This window comes from Callionymus lyra, chromosome 11, assembly GCF_982586985.1.
Source record: "Callionymus lyra chromosome 11, fCalLyr1.hap1.1, whole genome shotgun sequence".
Taxonomy (NCBI): Eukaryota; Metazoa; Chordata; class Actinopteri; order Syngnathiformes; family Callionymidae; genus Callionymus; species Callionymus lyra.
This window is the reverse complement of record NC_141828.1, coordinates 18,319,674-18,339,454: the sequence shown is the minus strand read 5'-3', so window position 1 is coordinate 18,339,454 and position 19,781 is coordinate 18,319,674. Positions and strand designations below refer to the sequence as shown.

Here is a 19,781-nt window from a genome sequence, read left to right as displayed (position 1 = left end):
AGTAATTATATATATGCTTTATAAAAAAGTTTATTTTCAGAACATCTAAGTTCTGGTCGATTTAACTTTAAAATTGCCTCTAGTTAAAATTTAACTGAAGTTGGAGCACCACCATTGTTTTATAGTGCAAGGGAAACTATTACATTTACGTGGATTATTATTAATTAATTGGCCTTATTAATTAACTATGAAACACTAGTTTTAATCAATCTCATTTAACTGAAGTTACTACTTGTTTTCGTGATTATCTGTTCTTTACTGAGTAAGAGGCTCTTAAATTGATTATACAAAAAAAATTGAAAATTGTAAAGGCAACTGACGTACAGTACTTTTTATAGGATTTATTGAAAGAAACAAAGAGGAAAGGGAGAACAGTTAAGAACAATGTATTGGAATGATGATGCTTGCTTTGATGTCATGGAAGGAACAATATTAATTACTCGGAAAGTAACACACTTGACGGCTTTGATAATTGTCAACTTCTGGGAAAGCTTTACAATTTATCTTAAGCTAATCTTGCTACCTCTGATCAATTTGAAAAAGCCCAACACATCAATCAATGCAAGAGTGACAATGTTACAGTTTCTTGCGTCGTCGGGAGAAGAGAGGAAGGAGTGATGATGACGAGGAGGTTGAGGTGAAGAGGATAAGGAGAATGAGCAGCAGCAGGAGCACGACTGAAGGCCCCGGATCCAGTGATGTCGGGCGTGACTTCGCAGGGACCAAGGTGAGGAAGGCTTGGTCTCCTCCTTCGAATTGACTTTGAAACTCCTTTTTTGACGTTATAGAATGATCTGAGGCTCACATCAAATGCTAACTTATCATAACTTTCCCAGCTCTTTCTAAGGATAAGAATGATTATGTATGTTCTAACAGCATATTAACATCAAAACACTTTTATATTAGATATTTGAAGTCTCTTTACCTGGAAATATTTTATTGAACAAGAAAAAGACATTTAATATTCTGAAAAGTCATCTGGTCAATCTGCTCTTCTGGCCATGCTGGTCTTCTGACCATGTGTAAAATGGCCGGCCTTTGGATGCCAGAGAGAGATGGGGGAGGAAGGTCGGCATTCCGAAGACATTGTAAACCAGAACTTTGGTCTTTCAGTTAACAACAAGAACAACAAAAAGGATTTCACTACACCGGGCACTCCGGTTTCCCCACAATCCAAAAACATACAGAGGTTGATTGAGAATTTGACCATAGGTATGTGTGTGAATGGTTGTCTGTCTTTATGTGCCCTGCAACAGACTGGTGTCCTGTCCAGGGTGTCCCCTGCCTCTCGCGCTTTGAGACTGCGATAGGCTCCAGTCTCCTCGTGATCCCGGTAAGGGGAAAAAGCGGTAGACAATGAATGAATGAATGAATAAAATCACATACAAAATAATTGTGCCACTTGATCTGTGACATACAATCTTTCTACAATCTATTGTTGTTGGTGCATTTAAGATGAAAGTGGTCCTTGCAACAAAAATATATTTTAATTCGAAATAATATCTAGTTTAATGATGGACTTCTTATCATCTTCAAGAAAGTATCATATAGTTGGCTGAATTAACATCGACTCAGATGTCTTTGTTTCTGTGAGATAAATATTCTCTTTTGGGGCTTTGTCACCAACTAGTGTTGGCTCTGTTGTTAGCACGTTCCATCTCTTGGGAAGAATACCTTTGCTGAAGAGCACATTGGTCAGGAAGGAGAAGAAGCAGATGGATGCCATGGTCGACAACATGCAAATAGTCTGCACAGGCGCGTACTGAACGTAAACGCCATCCTCCTCGGTACATCCCGGGAAGCAAAGCACCATGGGTATTCCCAGCGCTGGCTCTCCACTCAGAAGTCTTAGCAGTATTCCGATAATACATCCCATTATAGCACCGTAGCCATTGGAGATTTTGGCAAAAAGGATGCAGAACAGTTGCGGAAAGACCAGGATGTAGGCCAATTCGGCGCCAAAGAATACGAACGAGATGATGCTCTTCTTCAAACTGGTAAGTATCGTGCTCACCAAACCGACCACCACCACAGTCACCCGGATCACCCACTGCACCTCCTTCTCAGACGCCTGCAGAGGATGAAAACAAGAGTCCGAAGCTAAAGCTTGGTTTATCCTTAAACTCAATCAAAACTTGATAACTGGTGCATTTGGGAATCAACAGGCATGAATATTTACAGTGAGATGTTGGGATGTTGTGTAAGCATGAGAGCAGGAGCTGGAGGATTTGGATGGAAAAAAACTGACCTGGGGCCTCAGGATATTCTTGTAGATGTTGCTTGTGAAGACAGAAGTGGCAGAAAGCAGAGCAGAGTCAGCCGATGACATCACAGCAGCAGCCACACATGCAATGCTAACGCAGGAAACGTAGATGGGGGTAAGGTGGTTGAGGGTGATGGGCAGGACAAGAGCTGCTTCGTCTCGCTCATATGGGGAAGGAGAACCATAGGAGGTCTGGTTCCAGTCTGGTTCGGGAACAAGTAAATGAAAGCGTCAAATCTGGAGCTTAACATTTTTCCAACCTGTTATGCACACCCTAGAGTTCTATCCGCCCCACAGGATTGCGTCACGAGGCTTGGAGGAAAATCCAAACGTAGCGAAATATACCTTTTACCTAGCTCACCTCACGCCCATCCTCCAGGGTTCCCAATTAGAGAACTTAGCTTTACTAATGTTGGATTAAAAATTATTATACACGTATATATACGTATACGCCATACTTAAATTAATGCTAAAAGATAATAAAAATCGTATCAATTACTCGCTTCATCTAAGAGCTTAAACGTTTGAATACACATTCACAATCAACATTTCACTCCGGACTGACACACTGTTTCAAGACAAGCTTGGAACAGAATTAGAGATACGACTCCGGTTATTTAAAAACATCTGTTTTTCTGCCAATCACACCTTAAATCGTAGATAAAAGAATGAAGCAAGACATACCCGGGAAGGAGGGGTTAAGAGGCGGAAACCCCCACCCGAGAACATTTGAATGATTAGAAAAGGAAACAAATTAGGAAGTACTCTCCACAGGGGATCGTGGCACAGGGAACTTGAAAGAACCATTTGATCCGGAAAAGACGACCCCCTGGGCGGGAAATTTGCCTTAAATATAGCGATGTTTCTACAGAAAGAGACCTTTTCTCCCGGGGCTATTGACCTGTACAGTTGCCGGAAGAAATTGCATCCGATCGATCGTAAAGCTTGTATTTTGTTTGGCTTGAAGCGGCGAATAAATGACCCGTGACACACTCTGAATTGACCAACTTTCTCCACAAAGCGAAGCATTAAGAACCGGAACGGGAAGTGACGGCGTGTTGGAGCGACCGGAACGGACTCCGTGTTTTGACCGTATTACTAATGATTGGACAAGTATGTAAACAATGTCTTTACCTGTGGAAGCAGCAGCTGCTCCGAGCAGAATTGGTGGGATACCAAACAAGGGAAAGATAAGAGCAGCTGTAAACATGGTCCTTCTGGCTGTTGTTGTAGATGAGGCCGACAGCATTCTTTGATGGATGGCCTGGTTCCCGATACTACCGAGACACTTTTGAGAGAACAAAACAGTTGGATGAAGTTGAAGACTTCAGATGTTGGTAGAAATCAGACTAACCAACGATAGGAACAAGTCGACTATTTTCCAGGAATCTTTAAGTTCTAGGGAACCAATCCAAGCTCCATGTTGTGTGTTATTCATCAGGGTCGTGCGTATGTCCGCAGAGTGAGGATTCATCAGGACAAATGGAACACAAAACCACTGTGAAAAAATGCAAATGAAAAAATTAAGATCTTTAAGATCTGAAACTTAACTAAAACTGATATAACATGGTCTGCCTAGTTTATCTGCATCAGTTTATTTCTACTTTTTCTTCCAACTAAGAAAGAGAGCATTAAACCTGATTGATACGATTGACTCCTAGACATTTTTCTAGTCAGACTAGGATGTTTTGAAGACAAGGGAAGTTGATTGTAGCTTCTTACAATTCAAATCATTTTAAACCTTGTGGTGCATCTTTAATTTGCAACTATATTTGCTAGCAAACATCCAGTCTTTATCTCGTTTCTGTTGAGCTTGATCCTGAATTGGACTTCTGGGGCAAATTCCTGTGATCACCTGACTGCATGTTTCTCTAACCTGTTCGTTTTCTCAGGGTCAAGGTGACCCAAAAACAAATGTGTTTGAGGTATCCCTTGTGTTGTCTCTGGGTCACGATGAAACACCTCCACCACTGCATATGTATTCATGTAAGCCATGAAGGGCGTTCACCTTGACCAAGACAGAAGACAAGCTATACCACAAAAACATTTGTTTTCAGACCTTCAGGTCACCTTGACCCTAAGAAAATATAAGGGTTAAGCATCTGGAAGTCATATTGTCTCAGTAAACGCATGTCTTGTTCTTTTTTTTCATAAGTTGGAATAAACACTTTATTGTTACTAAATAGTCAACTTCCACCATTTTTCTGGCAATAAACCTTAGTCATAATTACCAAGCTGATGAAGATGAGGATGAGCTGTACGACATCAGTATAGGCAACAGAGTATAAACCCCCCAGGAGAGTGTAGCTGATAACTACTACAGAGGAAATCCAGATGCACACGGTGTAGGGCACGTCGAGGATCACACTCAGCGTTGCACCTATCGGAAGCACAACCTTATTAACTTTTATTAAACCCCCAAAAAATGCTATGTTTTTATTTACCTAAACCCATGAGGGTTGCGGGCAGCCACAGCATATCCAGCAAAATGGACACGAGACTCAGACCACCTGTTATCACTTTTCCATACTTGAAATGGAACGGGTCCAACATTGTAAAATAGTTCCGCTCCCTCATTGGCTTAGCAAAGAAAGCACCAGCTTAACATGGACAGAAAAAATATGGATCAAATAAAACCAAGATGGGATGGATTACATGTGGAAGAATAGTCTTTACAACATGTGCATTGAGTTAAAAAAAAAAACAACACAACTAATTTTCTAAAATGAAAACAAGCCAAGAATATACAGTGGACAAATTGTGTATTTGAAACATATAATCAAAACTCTATTAAATGTATTTAGTTATAACTTTTTACTTGATTTAGTTAAAATCTACTGAAAAGAAAAGATCGGAAATAATGGGCTGAGAATCCAAAACAACAAAACATCGCTGTACATACGAGAATCCTAAAATTTTGTAGCCACTCCTTAGGCTGGCCTGAAGGCTTGACCCTTTTACTGTGGTTTACTGAGAATGTTCACATATTTACCTCAGAAACAGGTAGAATGTATTGCAGTGACAATATACATCAATTATCAGTTGGTTTTTGAATTTGTTTATTTACTTCACAATTCAGACCACTAAATAAAAAAAGCAAAGTACAAAAAAGATTGTGTTACTACTTAATGAACCACACCAAACTCCCAATAGGAATCAACACCCGATAGTGACGGAACCTTAAACCTTTGTATCAGGACACTTACCAATGACAAACGCGCCACAGTACCCAACAGTCAGGATCATGGCCTTGATCAGGCCCATTGAAGGTGTGTAGACCATTTCAGCTGTGCCCAGGAGGAATGCACCACCGACCCATGTTGCTGGAGAGAAAAGCATAAAAATGGTAAATGGCTCTAACATAAGTACCTTACATAGTGCTTTTCTATCCTTATTCAACACCCAAGGCACTTTACATTAAATAACGCATTCACATACACAATTACACACTGATGGGAGTAGGCTCGCGATGCAGCGCAATCAGGGTAAGGGGTCTTGCTCAGGGACACAACGCAACAAACTCATCCGGAGCTCGGATTGAACCCGCAACTTCTCAGGCCACAAGCCAACCACTCTGTCTTCTTCCGCTTATCTGCAGTGACCAAATCCAAAGACCACCAAACTGGACCCCCTTAATGCTCTGGCTGAATCTAGAAACTTTATCTGAAAAATTCAACTTATTACACGGCTACTTGTAGAGGGAATCACACAACCCTAAGTAAGGTTAGGTTAGGTAGAACTTTATTGAAGCCTCAGGAGGTCTCCTTCGGGAAATTGCTTTTTTCCAATTAGACACAGCAATACAGCAATTATTCATGAAAATAAAATAAAAATGAGAACAAGAAAAAAGAGAAAGAACAAGATGATACAATCTAAGTCTAAAGATAAAGAACATAGATCAAAGAAAAATAACAAAGAAAAAGGATACAAAGACTAACATAGAACAGAACATCATGATGCTTCTACTCCACTCCTGCCCCCAAACTCAGAATTGTACAATTTAATAACACAAGGAATGAATGAGTACTTGAGTCTGTTATTTTTGCATCTGGGAAGGAGCATTCGTACACTCATTCTGCTTCTCTGCTCACTGATGACAGTGTTCAGAGGATGACTGTCATCATCCATGATGGACAGTAGTTTGTTCACTGATCTCCTCGGCAACTGTCACCAGTGAGTCCAGCTGCATGCCAACCACAGAGCCAGCCATCCTGATGAACCTGTCCAACCTGTTGACACTCCTATTGGACCGCCCCCCCAATCCGACAGGAGGGACTCCTGCTTACTTGAAACATGATTTGAATTTTACTATACTTGGTAGAGTGAATCAATCTTGCTTGTTATTTTAAGTTATACCACATCATTGATCAGATACGCAATCTGCCTTGAAGCCAAACTTGATTCCCCTCGGTAAAATCATTCAGAGATTTCCAGATGTTTCTTATCACATTTTTGCTGATGACATCCAGCTCTACTGCTCTTTTGACCCAACTGAGCCCCAAAGGCTGAACAGCTTAGTCAATTGTTTGCTAGAAATCAAACAATGGCTGAGTGAAAACACTTTACAGCTAAATGTGGACAAAACTGAAACACTGGTGATTGCTCCTGATGATAAGATTCCAGGGTTGTTGTTCTCAGTATTATCTCGATCTTTAAAGTATGTACTTTTTTGAGTATTGTTTTGATTGTCTAAGCGCTTTGTGACCCTGGTCTCGAAAAGCGCTATATAAATAAATATTACTTACTTACTTACTTACTTACTTACTTACAATATCACATACACACCTGTTGTGGTGAAGATCCCCACCATGCAGTTAATGTCTCGATTTCCCAACAGGGCCATCTCCATCGCAGATGCTCCACTTTTCTTCTGCTCTTTCTTGGATTTGAAAGAAGCCCAGATGCCGGTTCCGAAGACCAGCAGGTAAAAAACCAGCATGACAACGAGACCAGGGACATTCACAGCCATAGCCACTCTCGAATGTTGCGTCTACAGCAGCTCACACAATCGCAGAGACTCTCTGCCGAAGGAGCAAAATGCAACAACATTTCTTGGCTTTGAAAGAGCCCCACCTCTATTTAAATTTCTACTCACTGGTTACAATTTCTCTGCAGGTTATGTCTAGTATCAAATGGAAATTTCCCAAACCTTTCACCACTGTTGCATTTAAAGTGTAACTGTTCAATGCTGTCCAAAAATTTGTATAAATGACACTTCTCAACTTCCACTACAGAGAAAAACACAAAGCACACTCTTAACTTGTCTTATTATAGCCAATTAAACAATAATTCCCAAATGTAAGACAATATAACAATTTGGTAAGGTTTCTTAAAGGATAATATATAAAATTAAAAATGGTTAGCATCTTTAAATTAAAACAAATATCCAACTTCAATTTAACCTTGACTCCTGCTTTCTCACTTTGGGTTTCCGAACTTAAAATAAACCAATGGTCACGCTATAAATCATTTTTATCTTGTTTAGGAAATATATATTCAGACGTCAATTAAACCACACTCTTTGAAACCCCTTTTTTTTGAAGTTATAAAACGATCTGAGGCTCACATCAAATGCTAACTTATCATAACTTTCCCAGCTCTTTCTAAGGATCAGAATGATTATGTATGTTCTAACAGCATATTAACATCAAAACACTTTTATATTTGGATATATATTTCATGTGACTTCCTTCTTTGGCGTCTCTTTACCTGAAAATATTTTACCTGTATGGTTTGCTTATGTCAAGTCTGAATATACAACACTCCAGGGAACAAATCACAAAATACAACCCTTATACTTTTTGAAGTAATTTGGAAATTTTACAGTATCTTTTCACATTTAGAAACTTCTTGAAGTATAATGAAACATATTCCATTACTCTTCATTTTAATCATTTGTAGATTACATACATTATTTACATTTTCTGAAATTCATTTTAATTGAAAATTGGTGGGGTTGTCTATTAGCTAAATTTCTGAAACTTTTCAATTAACAAACTCAGCTGAAATATTGATTACATTTCATCAAAATTGGATGTGTAAATTTCTTCATGGGGTTCTTCAGCTCCTATTGTGCCCTCTTTCTGTTTACTGAGTGGTTAGTAGTCTACATGCTAATTTTCTAGAAAATATTCTTGCCAAACTAGCTTCTGAGAAATGAGGTTGCAGAGGTACCACAAATTCTAAAAAATGAAAAGTACAATACAGTATTATTTTGTCATCCAACAGATAAGTAAAATATTGTGTATACTGCATGAAATGATAATACAAAATAAAATAATAATAAATTATAATGGGCAGTGCACAAAGGAAGATGAGGCTGAAGGCTAAAATCAAGGGGACACAGAAACTCCAGAGAAATTGCAAGAACCGGAACAGGCAGGTAAACATACCTCAAGATTTGTAAACTGCTAAAAACCCAACTTTCCTGACTTACTCGTATGTTTGAAATGTTGAAGTCTTCCTTACCAAGATGCAATAGGTCCATCATCATGATTATGTTTAGTACTTATTACGAAAAGCGCTATATAAATAAATATTACTTACTTACTTACTTTATAAAATTCCTCTCTGTCTGAAATCTCTCTCTGGGTTGTGAAGGTATTCAGGAGGGGGTGGAGGTCACAGGCTGATGAAGCCCACATGACCCGTCATCTGCAAAGGGTATTAATGAAAGCCTATCAAAGTGTTGTGCAGAAAATACGCCCCACTGTCCTATCATAAAACCTTTCAAACTGTATTGATGCAAAATAAAGCCATGCCACATCATTCTATCTTCATGGCACAATTGAGACAACATTTATTTACTTCTAAACAAATATGATTTGTGTAAGAAAAGCTTTATTTTTGTAATCAGGCAGATTCTATTACAGTTACTATTGAAGTTTCACTTTGCTTGAGTTCTGTCCATAATATTAATGTTTCCTACAAATATATTTTTTATAGTTGTTAGCACTCTGTTCATATGTAAAAATCCAACAGGAGGGACTCCTGCTTACTTGAAACATGATTTGAATTTTACTATACTTGGTAGAGTGAATCAATCTTGCTTGTTATTTTAAGTCATACTACATCATTGATCAAATACACAATATCACATACACACGTTGTGGTGAAGATCCCCACTATGCAGTTAATGCCTCGATTTCCTAACAGGGCCATCTCCATCGCAGATGCTCCACTTTTCTTCTGCTCTTTCTTGGATTTGAAAGAAGCCCAAAGGCCGGTTCCAAAGACCAGAAGGTAAAAAACCAGCATGACAACGAGACCAGGGACATTCACAGCCATAGCCACTCTCGAATGTTGCGTCTACAGCAGCAGTGACTGTCTGCCGAAGAAGCAACAATCCTTCGCTTTAAAAGAGCCCCTCCCCTATTTAAGTTTCTACGCACTGGTTACAATTTCTCTGCAGGTTATGTCTAGTATGAAATGGAAATTTCCCAAACCTTTCACATTCCAGATGTGTCTCCCTTCCCTCACCCACCCCCACTGTTGCATTTAAAGTGCAACTGTTCAATGCTGTGTATAAATGGACACAAACCACACTCTTAACTTGTCTTATTATAGCCAATGAAACAATAATTCCCAAATGTAAGACAATATATATATTTGGAAAGGTTTTTTAAAGGATAATATAGCAAATTAAAAATGGTTAGCATCTTTAAATTAAAACAAATATCCAACTTCAATTTAACCTTGACTCCTGCCTTCTCACTTTAAGCTTCCAAACCTAAAATAATATAATGGTCACGCTATAAATAATTTTTATCTTCTTTAGGAAATATATATTCAGACGTCAATTAAACCACATTCGTAGATCAGAGAGTCCCATCTAGTTGATATTTAATTATTGTGTTGAGGGCTGTAGTACTGTGACCTGCCACTTGGATGGACGTGAGTTTGGATGTGGCGACAAGCTGTGCAGAGTCTTCTCTGGGCAAATGTTTTCTCCACCCTGTTGTTATAGTGAAGCTTTCTTTATTCCTCACTTAACCTGCCTCTTCTCAGACTTGGTGCCGGTGAAGAATATCCTTTTCTTTTTATTGAGATTACATTTGAGATATTGTTTGGAAATATGGCTACCCTATTTTTTTAGTAATGCTACTGTCTACACAGAAGGTAATATAATTAAGAGCTTAGTGAATAATGTAAATTCTACATAAATTATTTGCATCGCATCAAATTGAATCTTGATGTATTAATTGCATTGTGAGTGAATCATATTGTAATCCATGGATCTAAATGTGTGCCTTCTTCTAAAGGCATCAGCTTTATTCCGAGCTTTTTACTCTTAATGTCCCTATATTTGAGCCAGTTATTTAAAGTGCCAACTCATAAAAGCAGTATCTCAAGACACTACTACTCTTTACAAGAGTAATGAAAACAACAGCAATAACAATACACTTGTATGAATAAATATTGTTATTAAATACAAAAAAAAAACAAATCAAATCTTTTACACATTTATTTTTAGAAACCTTTATTTGTTGTACAAAATCTATCATGTAAAATCACATAAGGGCGCACGCTGGCGCCTCACAGCAAGAAGGTTGCTGGTTCGATTCCAGGCCGAGCCAACCTTTCTGTGCGGAGTTTGTATGTTCTCCCCATGTTGTGTGGGTTTACTCTGGGCACTCCGGTTTCCTCCCACAATCCAAAAACATACAGAGGTTGATTGAGAACTTTGTCCATAGGTATGAGTGTGTGTGTGGATGGTTGTCTGTCTTTATGTGCCCTGCGACAGACTGGTGTCCTGTCCAGGGTGTCCCCTGCCTCTCGCACTGGGATAGGCTCCAGTCTCCCCGTGACCCCGGTAAGGGGAAAAAGCGGTAGACAATGAATGAATGAATGAATGAATAAAATAACATACAAAATAATTTTGCCACTTGATCTGTGACATATAATCTTTCTACAAACTATTGTTGGTGCATTTAATATGAAAGTGGTCCTTGCAACAAAAATAGATTTTGATTCCAAATAATATCTAGCTTAATGGTGGATCATATAGTTGGCTGAATTAACATCGACTTGGATGTGTTTGTTTCTGTTAGATGAATATTCTCTTTTGGGGCGTTGTCGCCAACTAGTGTTGGCTCTGTTGTTAGCACGTTCCATCTCTTGGGAAGAATACCTTTGCTGAAGAGCACATTGGTCAGGAAGGAGAAGAAGATGATGGATGCCATGGTCGACAACATGCAAATAGTCTGCACAGGCGCGTACTGAACGTAAACGCCATCCTCCTCGGTACATCCCGGGAAGCAAAGCACCATGGGTATTCCCAGCGCTGGCTCTCCACTCAGAAGTCTTAGCAGTATTCCGATAATACATCCCATTATAGCACCGTAGCCATTGGAGATTTTGGTAAAAAGGATGCAGAACAGTTGCGGAAAGACCAGGATGTAGGCCAATTCGGCGCCAAAGAATATGAACGAGATGATGCTCTTCTTCAAACTGGCAAGTATCGTGCTCACCAAACCGACCACCACCACAGTCACCCGGATCACCCACTGCACCTCCTTCTCAGACGCCTGCAGAGGATGAAAACAAGAGTCGGAAGCTAAAGCTCGGTTTAACCTTAAGCTCAATCCAAACTTGATAACCAATGCATTTGGGAATCAACAGGCATGAATATTTACAGTGAGATGTTGGGATGTTGTGTAAGCATGACAGCAGGAGCTGGAGGATTTGGATGGAAAGAAAACTGACCTGGGGCCTCAGGATATTCTTGTAGATGTTGCTTGTGAAGACGGAAGTGGCAGAAAGCAGAGCAGAGTCAGCCGATGACATCACAGCAGCAGCCACACATGCAATGCTAACGCAGGAAACGTAGATGGGGGTAAGGTGGTTGAGGGTGATGGGCAGGACAAGAGCTGCTTCGCCTCGCTCATATGGGGAAGGAGAACCATAGGAGGTCTGGTTCCAATCTGGTTCGGGAACAAGTAAATGAAACCGTCAATTCTGGAGCTTAAAATGTTTCCAACCTGTTATGCACACCCTAGAGTTCTATCCGCCCCACAGGATTGCGTCACGAGGATGGGAGGAAAATCCAAACGTAGCGAAATGTACCTTTTACCTAGCTCACCTCACGCCCATCCTCCAGGGTTCCCAATTAGATGACTTAGCTTTACTAATGTTAGATTAAAAAATATTATACACTATACGTATACGCCATGCTTGAATTAATGCTAAAAGATAATCAAAATATAAAGTATAAATTACTCGCTTCATCTAAGAGCTTAAACGTTTGAATACACATTCACAATCAACATTTCACTCCGGACTGACACACTGTTTCAAGACAAGCTTGGAACAGAATTAGAGATACGACTCCGGTTATTTAAAAACATCTGTTTATCTGCCAATCACACCTTAAATCGTAGATAAAAGAATGAAGCAAGACATACCCGGGAAGGAGGTGTTAAGAGGCGGAAACCCCCACCCGAGAAGATTTGAATGATTAGAAAAGGAAACAAATTAGGAAGTACTCTCCACAGGGGATCGTGGCACAGGGAACTTGAAAGAACCTTTTGACCTGGAAAAGACAACCCCCTGGGCGGGAAATTTGCCTTAAATATAGCGATGTTTCTACAGAAAGAGACCTTTTCTCCCGGGGCTATTGACCTGTACAGTTGCCGGAAGAAAGTGCGGCCGATCGATCGTAAAGCTTGTATTTTGTTTGACTTGAAGCGGCGAATAAATGACCCGTGACACACTCTGAATTGACCATCTTTCTCCACAAAGCGAAGCATTAAGAACCGGAACGGGAAGTGACGGCGTGTTGGAGCGACCGGAACGGACTCCGTGTTTTGACCGTATTACTAATGATTGGACAAGTATGTAAACAATGTCTTTACCTGTGGAAGCAGCAGCTGCTCCGAGCAGAATTGGTGGGATACCAAACAAGGGAAAGATAAGAGCAGCTGTAAACATGGTCCTTCTGGCTGTTGTTGTAGATGAGGCCGACAGCATTCTTTGATGGGTGCTCTGGTACCCGATACTACCGAGACACTTTTGAGAGAACAAAACAGTTGGATGAAGTTGAAGACTTCACATGTTGGTTTTAATCAGACTAACCATCGATAGGAACAAGTCGACTATTTTCCAGGAATCTTTAAGTTCTAGGGAACCAATCCAAGCTCCATGTTGTGTGTTATTCATCAGGGTCATGCGTATGTCCGCAGAGTGAGGATTCATCAGGACAAATGGAACACAAAACCACTGTGAAAAAATGCAAATGAAAAAATTAATAGTTTTTAAGATTTGAAACTTAACTACAACTGAAATAACATGGTCTGCCTAGTTTATCAGTTTATTTCTACTTTTTCTTCCAACTAAGAAAGAGAGCATTAAACCTGATTGATACGATTGACTCCTAGACATTTTTCCAGTCAGACTAGTATGTTTTGAAGATAAGGAAGTTGCTTGTAGCTTCTTACAATTCAAATCATTTTAAACCTTGTGGTGCATCTTTAATTGGCAACTCTATTTGTTAGCAAACATCAAGTCTTTATCTCGTTTCTGTTGAGCTTGATGCTGAATTGGAATAGCTGAAAAAAGCTTTGGGAGCTTCTAACCTGTTCGTTTTCTCAGGGTCAAGGTAAGGTAAGGTAAGGTAAGGTAAGGTAGAACTTTATTGATTGAAATTGTTTTTTTCCAATAGCCACAGCAAATACATCAATTTTTCATAAAAAATAAATCAAAATAAAATAAGAACAAGAACAAAGAGAAATAAAGAGAAAGAACAAGATCATACAATCTAAGTCTAAAGATAAAGATAAAGATAAAGAACATAGATCAAAGAAAAATAACAAAGACAAAGGATACAAAGATTAACATAGAACAGAACTGCATGATACTTTCACTCCACTCCTGCCCCCGAACTCAGAATTGTACAATTTAATAACACGAGGAATGAATGAGTCCTTGAGTCTATTTGTTTTGCACCTGGAAAGGAGAATTCGTGCTCTCCATCTGCTTCTCTGTTCACTGATGACAATGTTCAGAGGATGACTGTCATCGTCTATGATGGACAGTAGTTTGTTCAGTGATCTCCTCTCAGCAATTGTCACCAGTGAGTCCAGCTTCATTCCAACCACAGAGCCAGCCTTTCTGATCAATCTGTCCAACCTGTTGACTCTCCTCATGGACACATTCCCACCCCAACACACCACATCATAGAACAGGACACTGGCCACTACAGACTGGTAGAACATGCAGAGGAGCTTCTTGCAGATGTTAAATGATCGAAGCCTCCTCAGAAAGTACAGTCTGCTCTGAACTTTCTTATATCCATGGTCTGTGTTGCAGGACCAGTTTACTGTCCATCCACACACCGAGGTACTTATAGTTATCAACTATCTCCACCTCGTCGCCTCTGATGGACACTGGACGTGGCTTTGTCCTTGACCTCCCGAAGTCCAAGACAGGCTCCTTGGTCTTTGAGATGTTCAGCTGCAATTGGTTCCTCTCACTCCAGTCCACAAATTCACGTATCAGACTTCTGTACTCGTCTTCGCTGTTGTCCCTAATGCATCCAACAATGGCAGTGTCATCAGCATACTGGTCTTGTGTCCAGTGATGGTTTTAACACCAAAAAAAAACAACCAAAAAGGTGACCCAAAAACAAATGTTTTTGAGGTATCACTTGTGTTGTCTCTGGGTCACGATGAAACACCTCCACCACTGCATATGTATTCATGTAAGCCATGAAGGGCGTTCACCTTGACCAAGACAGAAGACAAGCTATACCACAAAAACATTTGTTTTCAGACCTTCAGGTCACCTTGACCCTAAGAAAATATAAGGGTTAAGCATCTGAAAGTCATATTGTCTCAGTAAACGCATGTCTTGTTCTTTTTTTCATACGTTGGAATAAACACTTTATTGTTACTAAATAGTCAACTTCCACCATTTTTCTGGCAATAAACCTTGGTCATAATTACCATGCTGATGAAGATGAGAATGAGCTGTACGACATCAGTATAGGCAACAGAGTATAAACCCCCCAGGAGAGTGTAGCTGATAACTACTACAGAGGAAATCCAGATGCACATGGTGTAGGGCACGTCGAGGATCACACTCAGCGTTGCACCTATCGGAAGCACAACCTTATTAACTTTTATTAAACCCCCCAAAAAATGCTATGTTTTTATTTACCTAAACCCATGAGGGTTGCGGGCAGCCACAGCACATCCAGCAAAATGGACACAAGACTCAGACCACCTGTTATCACTTTTCCATACTTGAAATGGAACGGGTCCAACATAGTAAAATAGTTCCGCTCCCTCATTGGCTTAGCAAAGAAAGCACCAGCTTAAAATGGACAGAAAAAATATGGATCAAATAAAACCAAGATGGGATGGATTACATGTGGAAGAATAGTCTTTACAACATGTGCATTGAGTTAAAAAAAACAACATAGCTAATTTTCTAAAATGAAAACAAGCCAAGAATATACAGTGGACATATTGTGTATTTGAAACATACAATCAAAACTCTATTAAATGTATTTAGTTATAACTTTTTACTTGATTTAGTTAAAATCTACTGAAAAGAAAAGATCGGAAATAATGGGCTGAGTATCCAAAACAACAAAAAATGCAGTACATTACGAGAATCCCAATTTTGTAGCCACTCCTGGATTCACAGTCTTTTTTTAACTGATTAAAAAAAAACTTCAATTACCCACATTTAGGAATTAGATTTACAAAACTTTGTTTAGCCTGGCCTGCAAGATTTGACCCTTTTACTCTGGTTTACTGAGAATGTTCACATATTCACCTCAGAAACAGGTAGAATATATTGCAATGACAATATACATCAATTAACAGTTGGTTTTTGAATTTGTTTATTAAATTATTGTTTTTTGTATTTTGTTAATCTCTCTTTTTTGTTTGCCTCTGCTACGAAATAATGTCTAGTTTCGGGATTACTTAAGAATATCTATCCATCTACTGTATATGAACTGACTCTTATATTAGTGGACAATACTTCACAACTCAGACCACTAAATAAAAAAAGCAAAGTACAAAAAAGGTTGTGTTACTACTTAATGAACCACACCAAACTCCCAATAGGAATCAACACCCGATAGTGACGGAACCTTAAACCTTTGTATCAGGACACTTACCAATGACAAACGCGCCACAGTACCCAACAATCAGGATCATGGTCTTGATCAGGCCCATTGAAGGTGTGTAGACCATTTCAGCTGTGCCCAGGAGGAATGCACCACCGACCCATGTTGCTGGAGAGAAAAGCATAAAAATGGTAAATGGCTCTAACATAAGTACCTTACATAGTGCTTTTCTATCCTTATTCAACACCCAAGGCACTTTACATTAAATAACGCATTCACATACACAATTACACACTGATGGGAGTAGGCTGCGACGCAGCGCAATCAGGGTAAAGTGTCTTGCTCAGGGACACAACGCCACAAACTTATCCGGAGCTCGGATTGAACCCGCAACTTCTCAGGCCACAAGCAAACCACTCTGTCTTCTTCCATTTATCGGCAGTGACCAAATCCAAAGACCACCAAACAGGACCCCCTCAATGCTCTGGCTGAATCTATAAACTTTATCTGAAAAATCAGTACAACTTAATACACGGCTACTTGTAGAGGGAATAACACAACCCCAAGTTGATAACCCACACATCTCGGCGCACCCCCTACATGACTCCAGATAAAACATGGTTAATTAACGTAATGGTTAGTGATACATTTTATTTCCAATGTAGATGAGATTGTTCACAATCTGTTCATTCTTTCATATTGCTCGAAAATCACAGCCTTTACATACACCTACGTATTGAACAATTTAGTATTTTTAAAATTCCTGCACTTATACACAACTCCTTGTATTCTGTTAGTGGCAAACCTGTATGGTTTTGCTTTAAGTCAAGTCTGAATATAAAACACTCCAGGGAACAAATCACAAATTACAACCCTCATCATTTTTGAAGTAATTTGGAAATTTTATGGTATCTTTTTCACATTTAAAACTTCTTGAAGCGTAATGAAACATATTCCATTACTCTGGATTTTTAATCATTTGTATATAACATACATTATTTACATTTTCTGAAATTCATTTTAATTGAAAATTGGTGGGGTTGTCTATTAGCTCAATTTCTGAAACTTTTCAGTTAACAAACTCAACTGAAATATTGATTACATTTCATTAAAATTGGATGTGTATATTTCTTCATTGGGGTTCTTCAGCTCCTATTGTGCCCCCTTTCTGTTTACTGAGTGGTTAGTAGTCTACATGCAAAAATGAAAAGTACAATACAGTATTATTTTGTCAGCCAACAGATATGTAAAATATTGTGTATACTGCATGAAATGATAATAAAAAATTAAATAATAATAAATTATAATGGGCAGTGCACAAAGGAAGATGAGGCTGAAAGCTAAAATCAAGGGGGCACGTAGAAACTTGCAAGAACCGGTAAAGGCAGATACACATATAAAAACCTGACTTTCCTGATTTATTCGTCTGTTTCAAATGTTAAAGTCTTAGTAGTCCCCAAGATGCAATAGGTACATCATCATGATGATGTTTAGTTACATATTACTTTATAAAATTCGCCCCTGTCTGAAATCTCTCTCTGGGTTGTGAAGGTATTCAGGAGGGGTGGAGGTCACAGGCTGATGAAGCCTATATGACCCGTCATCTGCAAAGGGTAGTAATGAAAGCCTATCAAAGTGTTGCGCAGCAAAGACTGCTGTGATAAACCTGAGCCCCACTGTCCTATCATAAAACTTTTCAAACTGCATTGATGCAAAATAAAAACCATGCCACATCATTCTATCTTCATGGCACATTTGAGACAACATTTATTTACTTCTAAACAAATATGATTTGTATAAGAAAAAGCTTTATTTTTGTTATCAGCCAGATTCTATTACAGTTACTATTGAAGTTTCACTTTGCTTGAGTTCTGTCCATAATATTAATGTTTCCTACAAATATATTTTTTATAGTTGTTAGCACTTTTTTCATATGTAAAAATCCAACAGGAGGGACATGATTTGAATTTTACTATACTTGGTAGAGTGAATCAATCTTGCTCGTTATTTTAAGTCATACCACATCGTTGATCAGATACACAATATCACCTACACACCTGTTGTGGTGAAGATCCCCACCATGCAGTTAATGCCTCGATTTCCCAACAGGGCCATCTCCATCGCAGATGCTCCACTTTTCTTCTTCTCTTTCTTGGATTTGAAAGAAGCCCAGAGGCCGGTTCCGAAGACCAGTAGGTAAAAAACCAGCATGACAATGAGACCAGGGACATTCACAGCCATAGCCACTCTCGAATGCTGCGTCTACAGCAGCTGACAGTCGCATTAACTGTCTCCCGGAGAAGCAAAATGCAACAACATTCCTTGGCTTTAAAAGAGCCCCTCCCCTAGTTAAGTTTCTACTCACTGGTTACAATTTCTCTGCAGGTTATGTCTAGTATGAAATGGAAATTTCCCAAACCTTTCACATTCCAGATGTGTCTCCCCTCCCTCACCCACCCCCACTGTTGCATTTAGTTTGAAACTGTTCAATGCTGTCCAAAAATGTTTATAAATGGACACAAACCACACTCGTAACTTGTCTCATTATAGCCAATGATATAATGTTTCCCAAATATAAGACAATATAAAAATGTTTTAAAAGGATAATTTAGCGAATCAAAAATGGTCAGCATCTTTAAATTATTTTAAATTTAACCTGGACTCCTGCCTTCTCACTTTGGGCTTCCAAACCTAAAATAAACAAATGGTCACGCTATAAATCACTATCTTCTCTCTCTGTTCCAAAATGTTTTTATATGTCTTCCCTTACACAAGCACACATCCCAATACTGACGCCACAACAATACAAATCACAAATACTGATTCACACAGACAGCGACCTGTGGCTGTGTCTACATCAGTCTCTGTGTGGGGAATGTGGGGGATCTCTGCAAGAGTGGGGGGATCTGATTCCTGCTTTGTTCTGACTCTGCCCTGAACCTGGGGGTTCCCTCTTGCCGCATCCTGCAGATGGCTACAGGTGGCTCTTCCGGGTCTATGCGCCCTTCCATTCATACACATATGCACACAAGCTTACACACAGAGACACGGACACCTACACAATCGTACACACTTTGTATATCAACAATGGATACCTCACCACAGTACTGATCCAATACTACTGTCTCTTGTGATTTTCTACATTTCTACAACAAAAAAAACGTGTTTTAGATGACGACTATCACAATTTGACCTAATGTATCAAATTGATGTAAAATAAAATATCTTTAAAACCGCAAACAAATAGCATCATTCCACTCGAAAAAGGGTTTCCTTGTTTTAATAAAGACAATATTATTCTGGTTGGCTTTGTCCGTCCCAATATGAAATCTAATGCATTTGTTAAGGATTTTAACATCTACATTTAATAATGAGACTATAAGATGTATAGATTGTTGTGTCGTTACCCTCTTTTAAATAGTACAGCTATAGATTATTGAC

At 39.2% G+C, this 19,781-nt stretch overlaps 3 protein-coding genes across 3 annotated transcripts in view; 1 reads left to right on the top strand and 2 right to left on the bottom strand.

The window, feature by feature from the left end:
* Positions 1 to 920: 920 nt before the first annotated feature.
* On the bottom strand, positions 921 to 7,294 carry LOC148069443 (high-affinity choline transporter 1-like). Its single transcript, XM_087802090.1, has 8 exons — positions 7,049 to 7,294; positions 5,470 to 5,586; positions 4,708 to 4,863; positions 4,495 to 4,643; positions 3,618 to 3,761; positions 3,398 to 3,551; positions 2,249 to 2,466; positions 921 to 2,071 (listed from the first exon to the last, which is right to left on the bottom strand). Exons 1-8 carry the CDS (start codon positions 7,230 to 7,232, stop codon positions 1,544 to 1,546), a joined length of 1,650 nt encoding a protein of 549 aa, XP_087658216.1. The 5' UTR covers positions 7,233 to 7,294; the 3' UTR covers positions 921 to 1,543.
* Positions 7,295 to 9,426: 2,132 nt separating this feature from the next.
* kif20ba (kinesin family member 20Ba) overlaps positions 9,427 to 19,781 on the top strand; it is a 36,759-nt gene continuing 26,404 nt past the window's right edge. The window contains exon 1 of the mRNA XM_087802087.1: positions 9,427 to 9,505. The gene's annotated coding sequence lies outside the window, so the exon portion shown is untranslated. The remainder of the gene's footprint in view (positions 9,506 to 19,781) is intronic.
* On the bottom strand, positions 11,263 to 18,581 carry LOC148069442 (high-affinity choline transporter 1-like). The gene is made up of 8 exons (XM_087803286.1): positions 18,398 to 18,581; positions 16,392 to 16,508; positions 15,419 to 15,574; positions 15,205 to 15,353; positions 13,337 to 13,480; positions 13,117 to 13,270; positions 11,969 to 12,186; positions 11,263 to 11,790 (listed from the first exon to the last, which is right to left on the bottom strand). Exons 1-8 carry the CDS (start codon positions 18,579 to 18,581, stop codon positions 11,263 to 11,265), a joined length of 1,650 nt encoding a protein of 549 aa, XP_087659412.1.

What these genes read in the sequence shown, in the direction of transcription:
- LOC148069443 (XM_087802090.1), bottom strand. Translation starts at nt 7,232, where the DNA reads ATGGCTGTGAATGTCCCTGGTCTCGTTGTCATGCTGGTTTTTTACCTG. An exon ending in AGCAGCTGCTGCTTCCACAG is followed by an intron (nt 2,467 to 3,397) that starts GTAAAGACATTG and finishes TTCCCGAACCAG; the next exon opens with ACTGGAACCAGACCTCCTAT. An exon ending in AGAATATCCTGAGGCCCCAG is followed by an intron (nt 2,072 to 2,248) that starts GTCAGTTTTTTT and finishes CATCCTCTGCAG; the next exon opens with GCGTCTGAGAAGGAGGTGCA.
- LOC148069442 (XM_087803286.1), bottom strand. Translation starts at nt 18,581, where the DNA reads ATGGCTGTGAATGTCCCTGGTCTCATTGTCATGCTGGTTTTTTACCTA. An exon ending in TTCTCATCTTCATCAGCATG is followed by an intron (nt 13,481 to 15,204) that starts GTAATTATGACC and finishes ATTTTTTCACAG; the next exon opens with TGGTTTTGTGTTCCATTTGT. An exon ending in AGCAGCTGCTGCTTCCACAG is followed by an intron (nt 12,187 to 13,116) that starts GTAAAGACATTG and finishes TTCCCGAACCAG; the next exon opens with ATTGGAACCAGACCTCCTAT.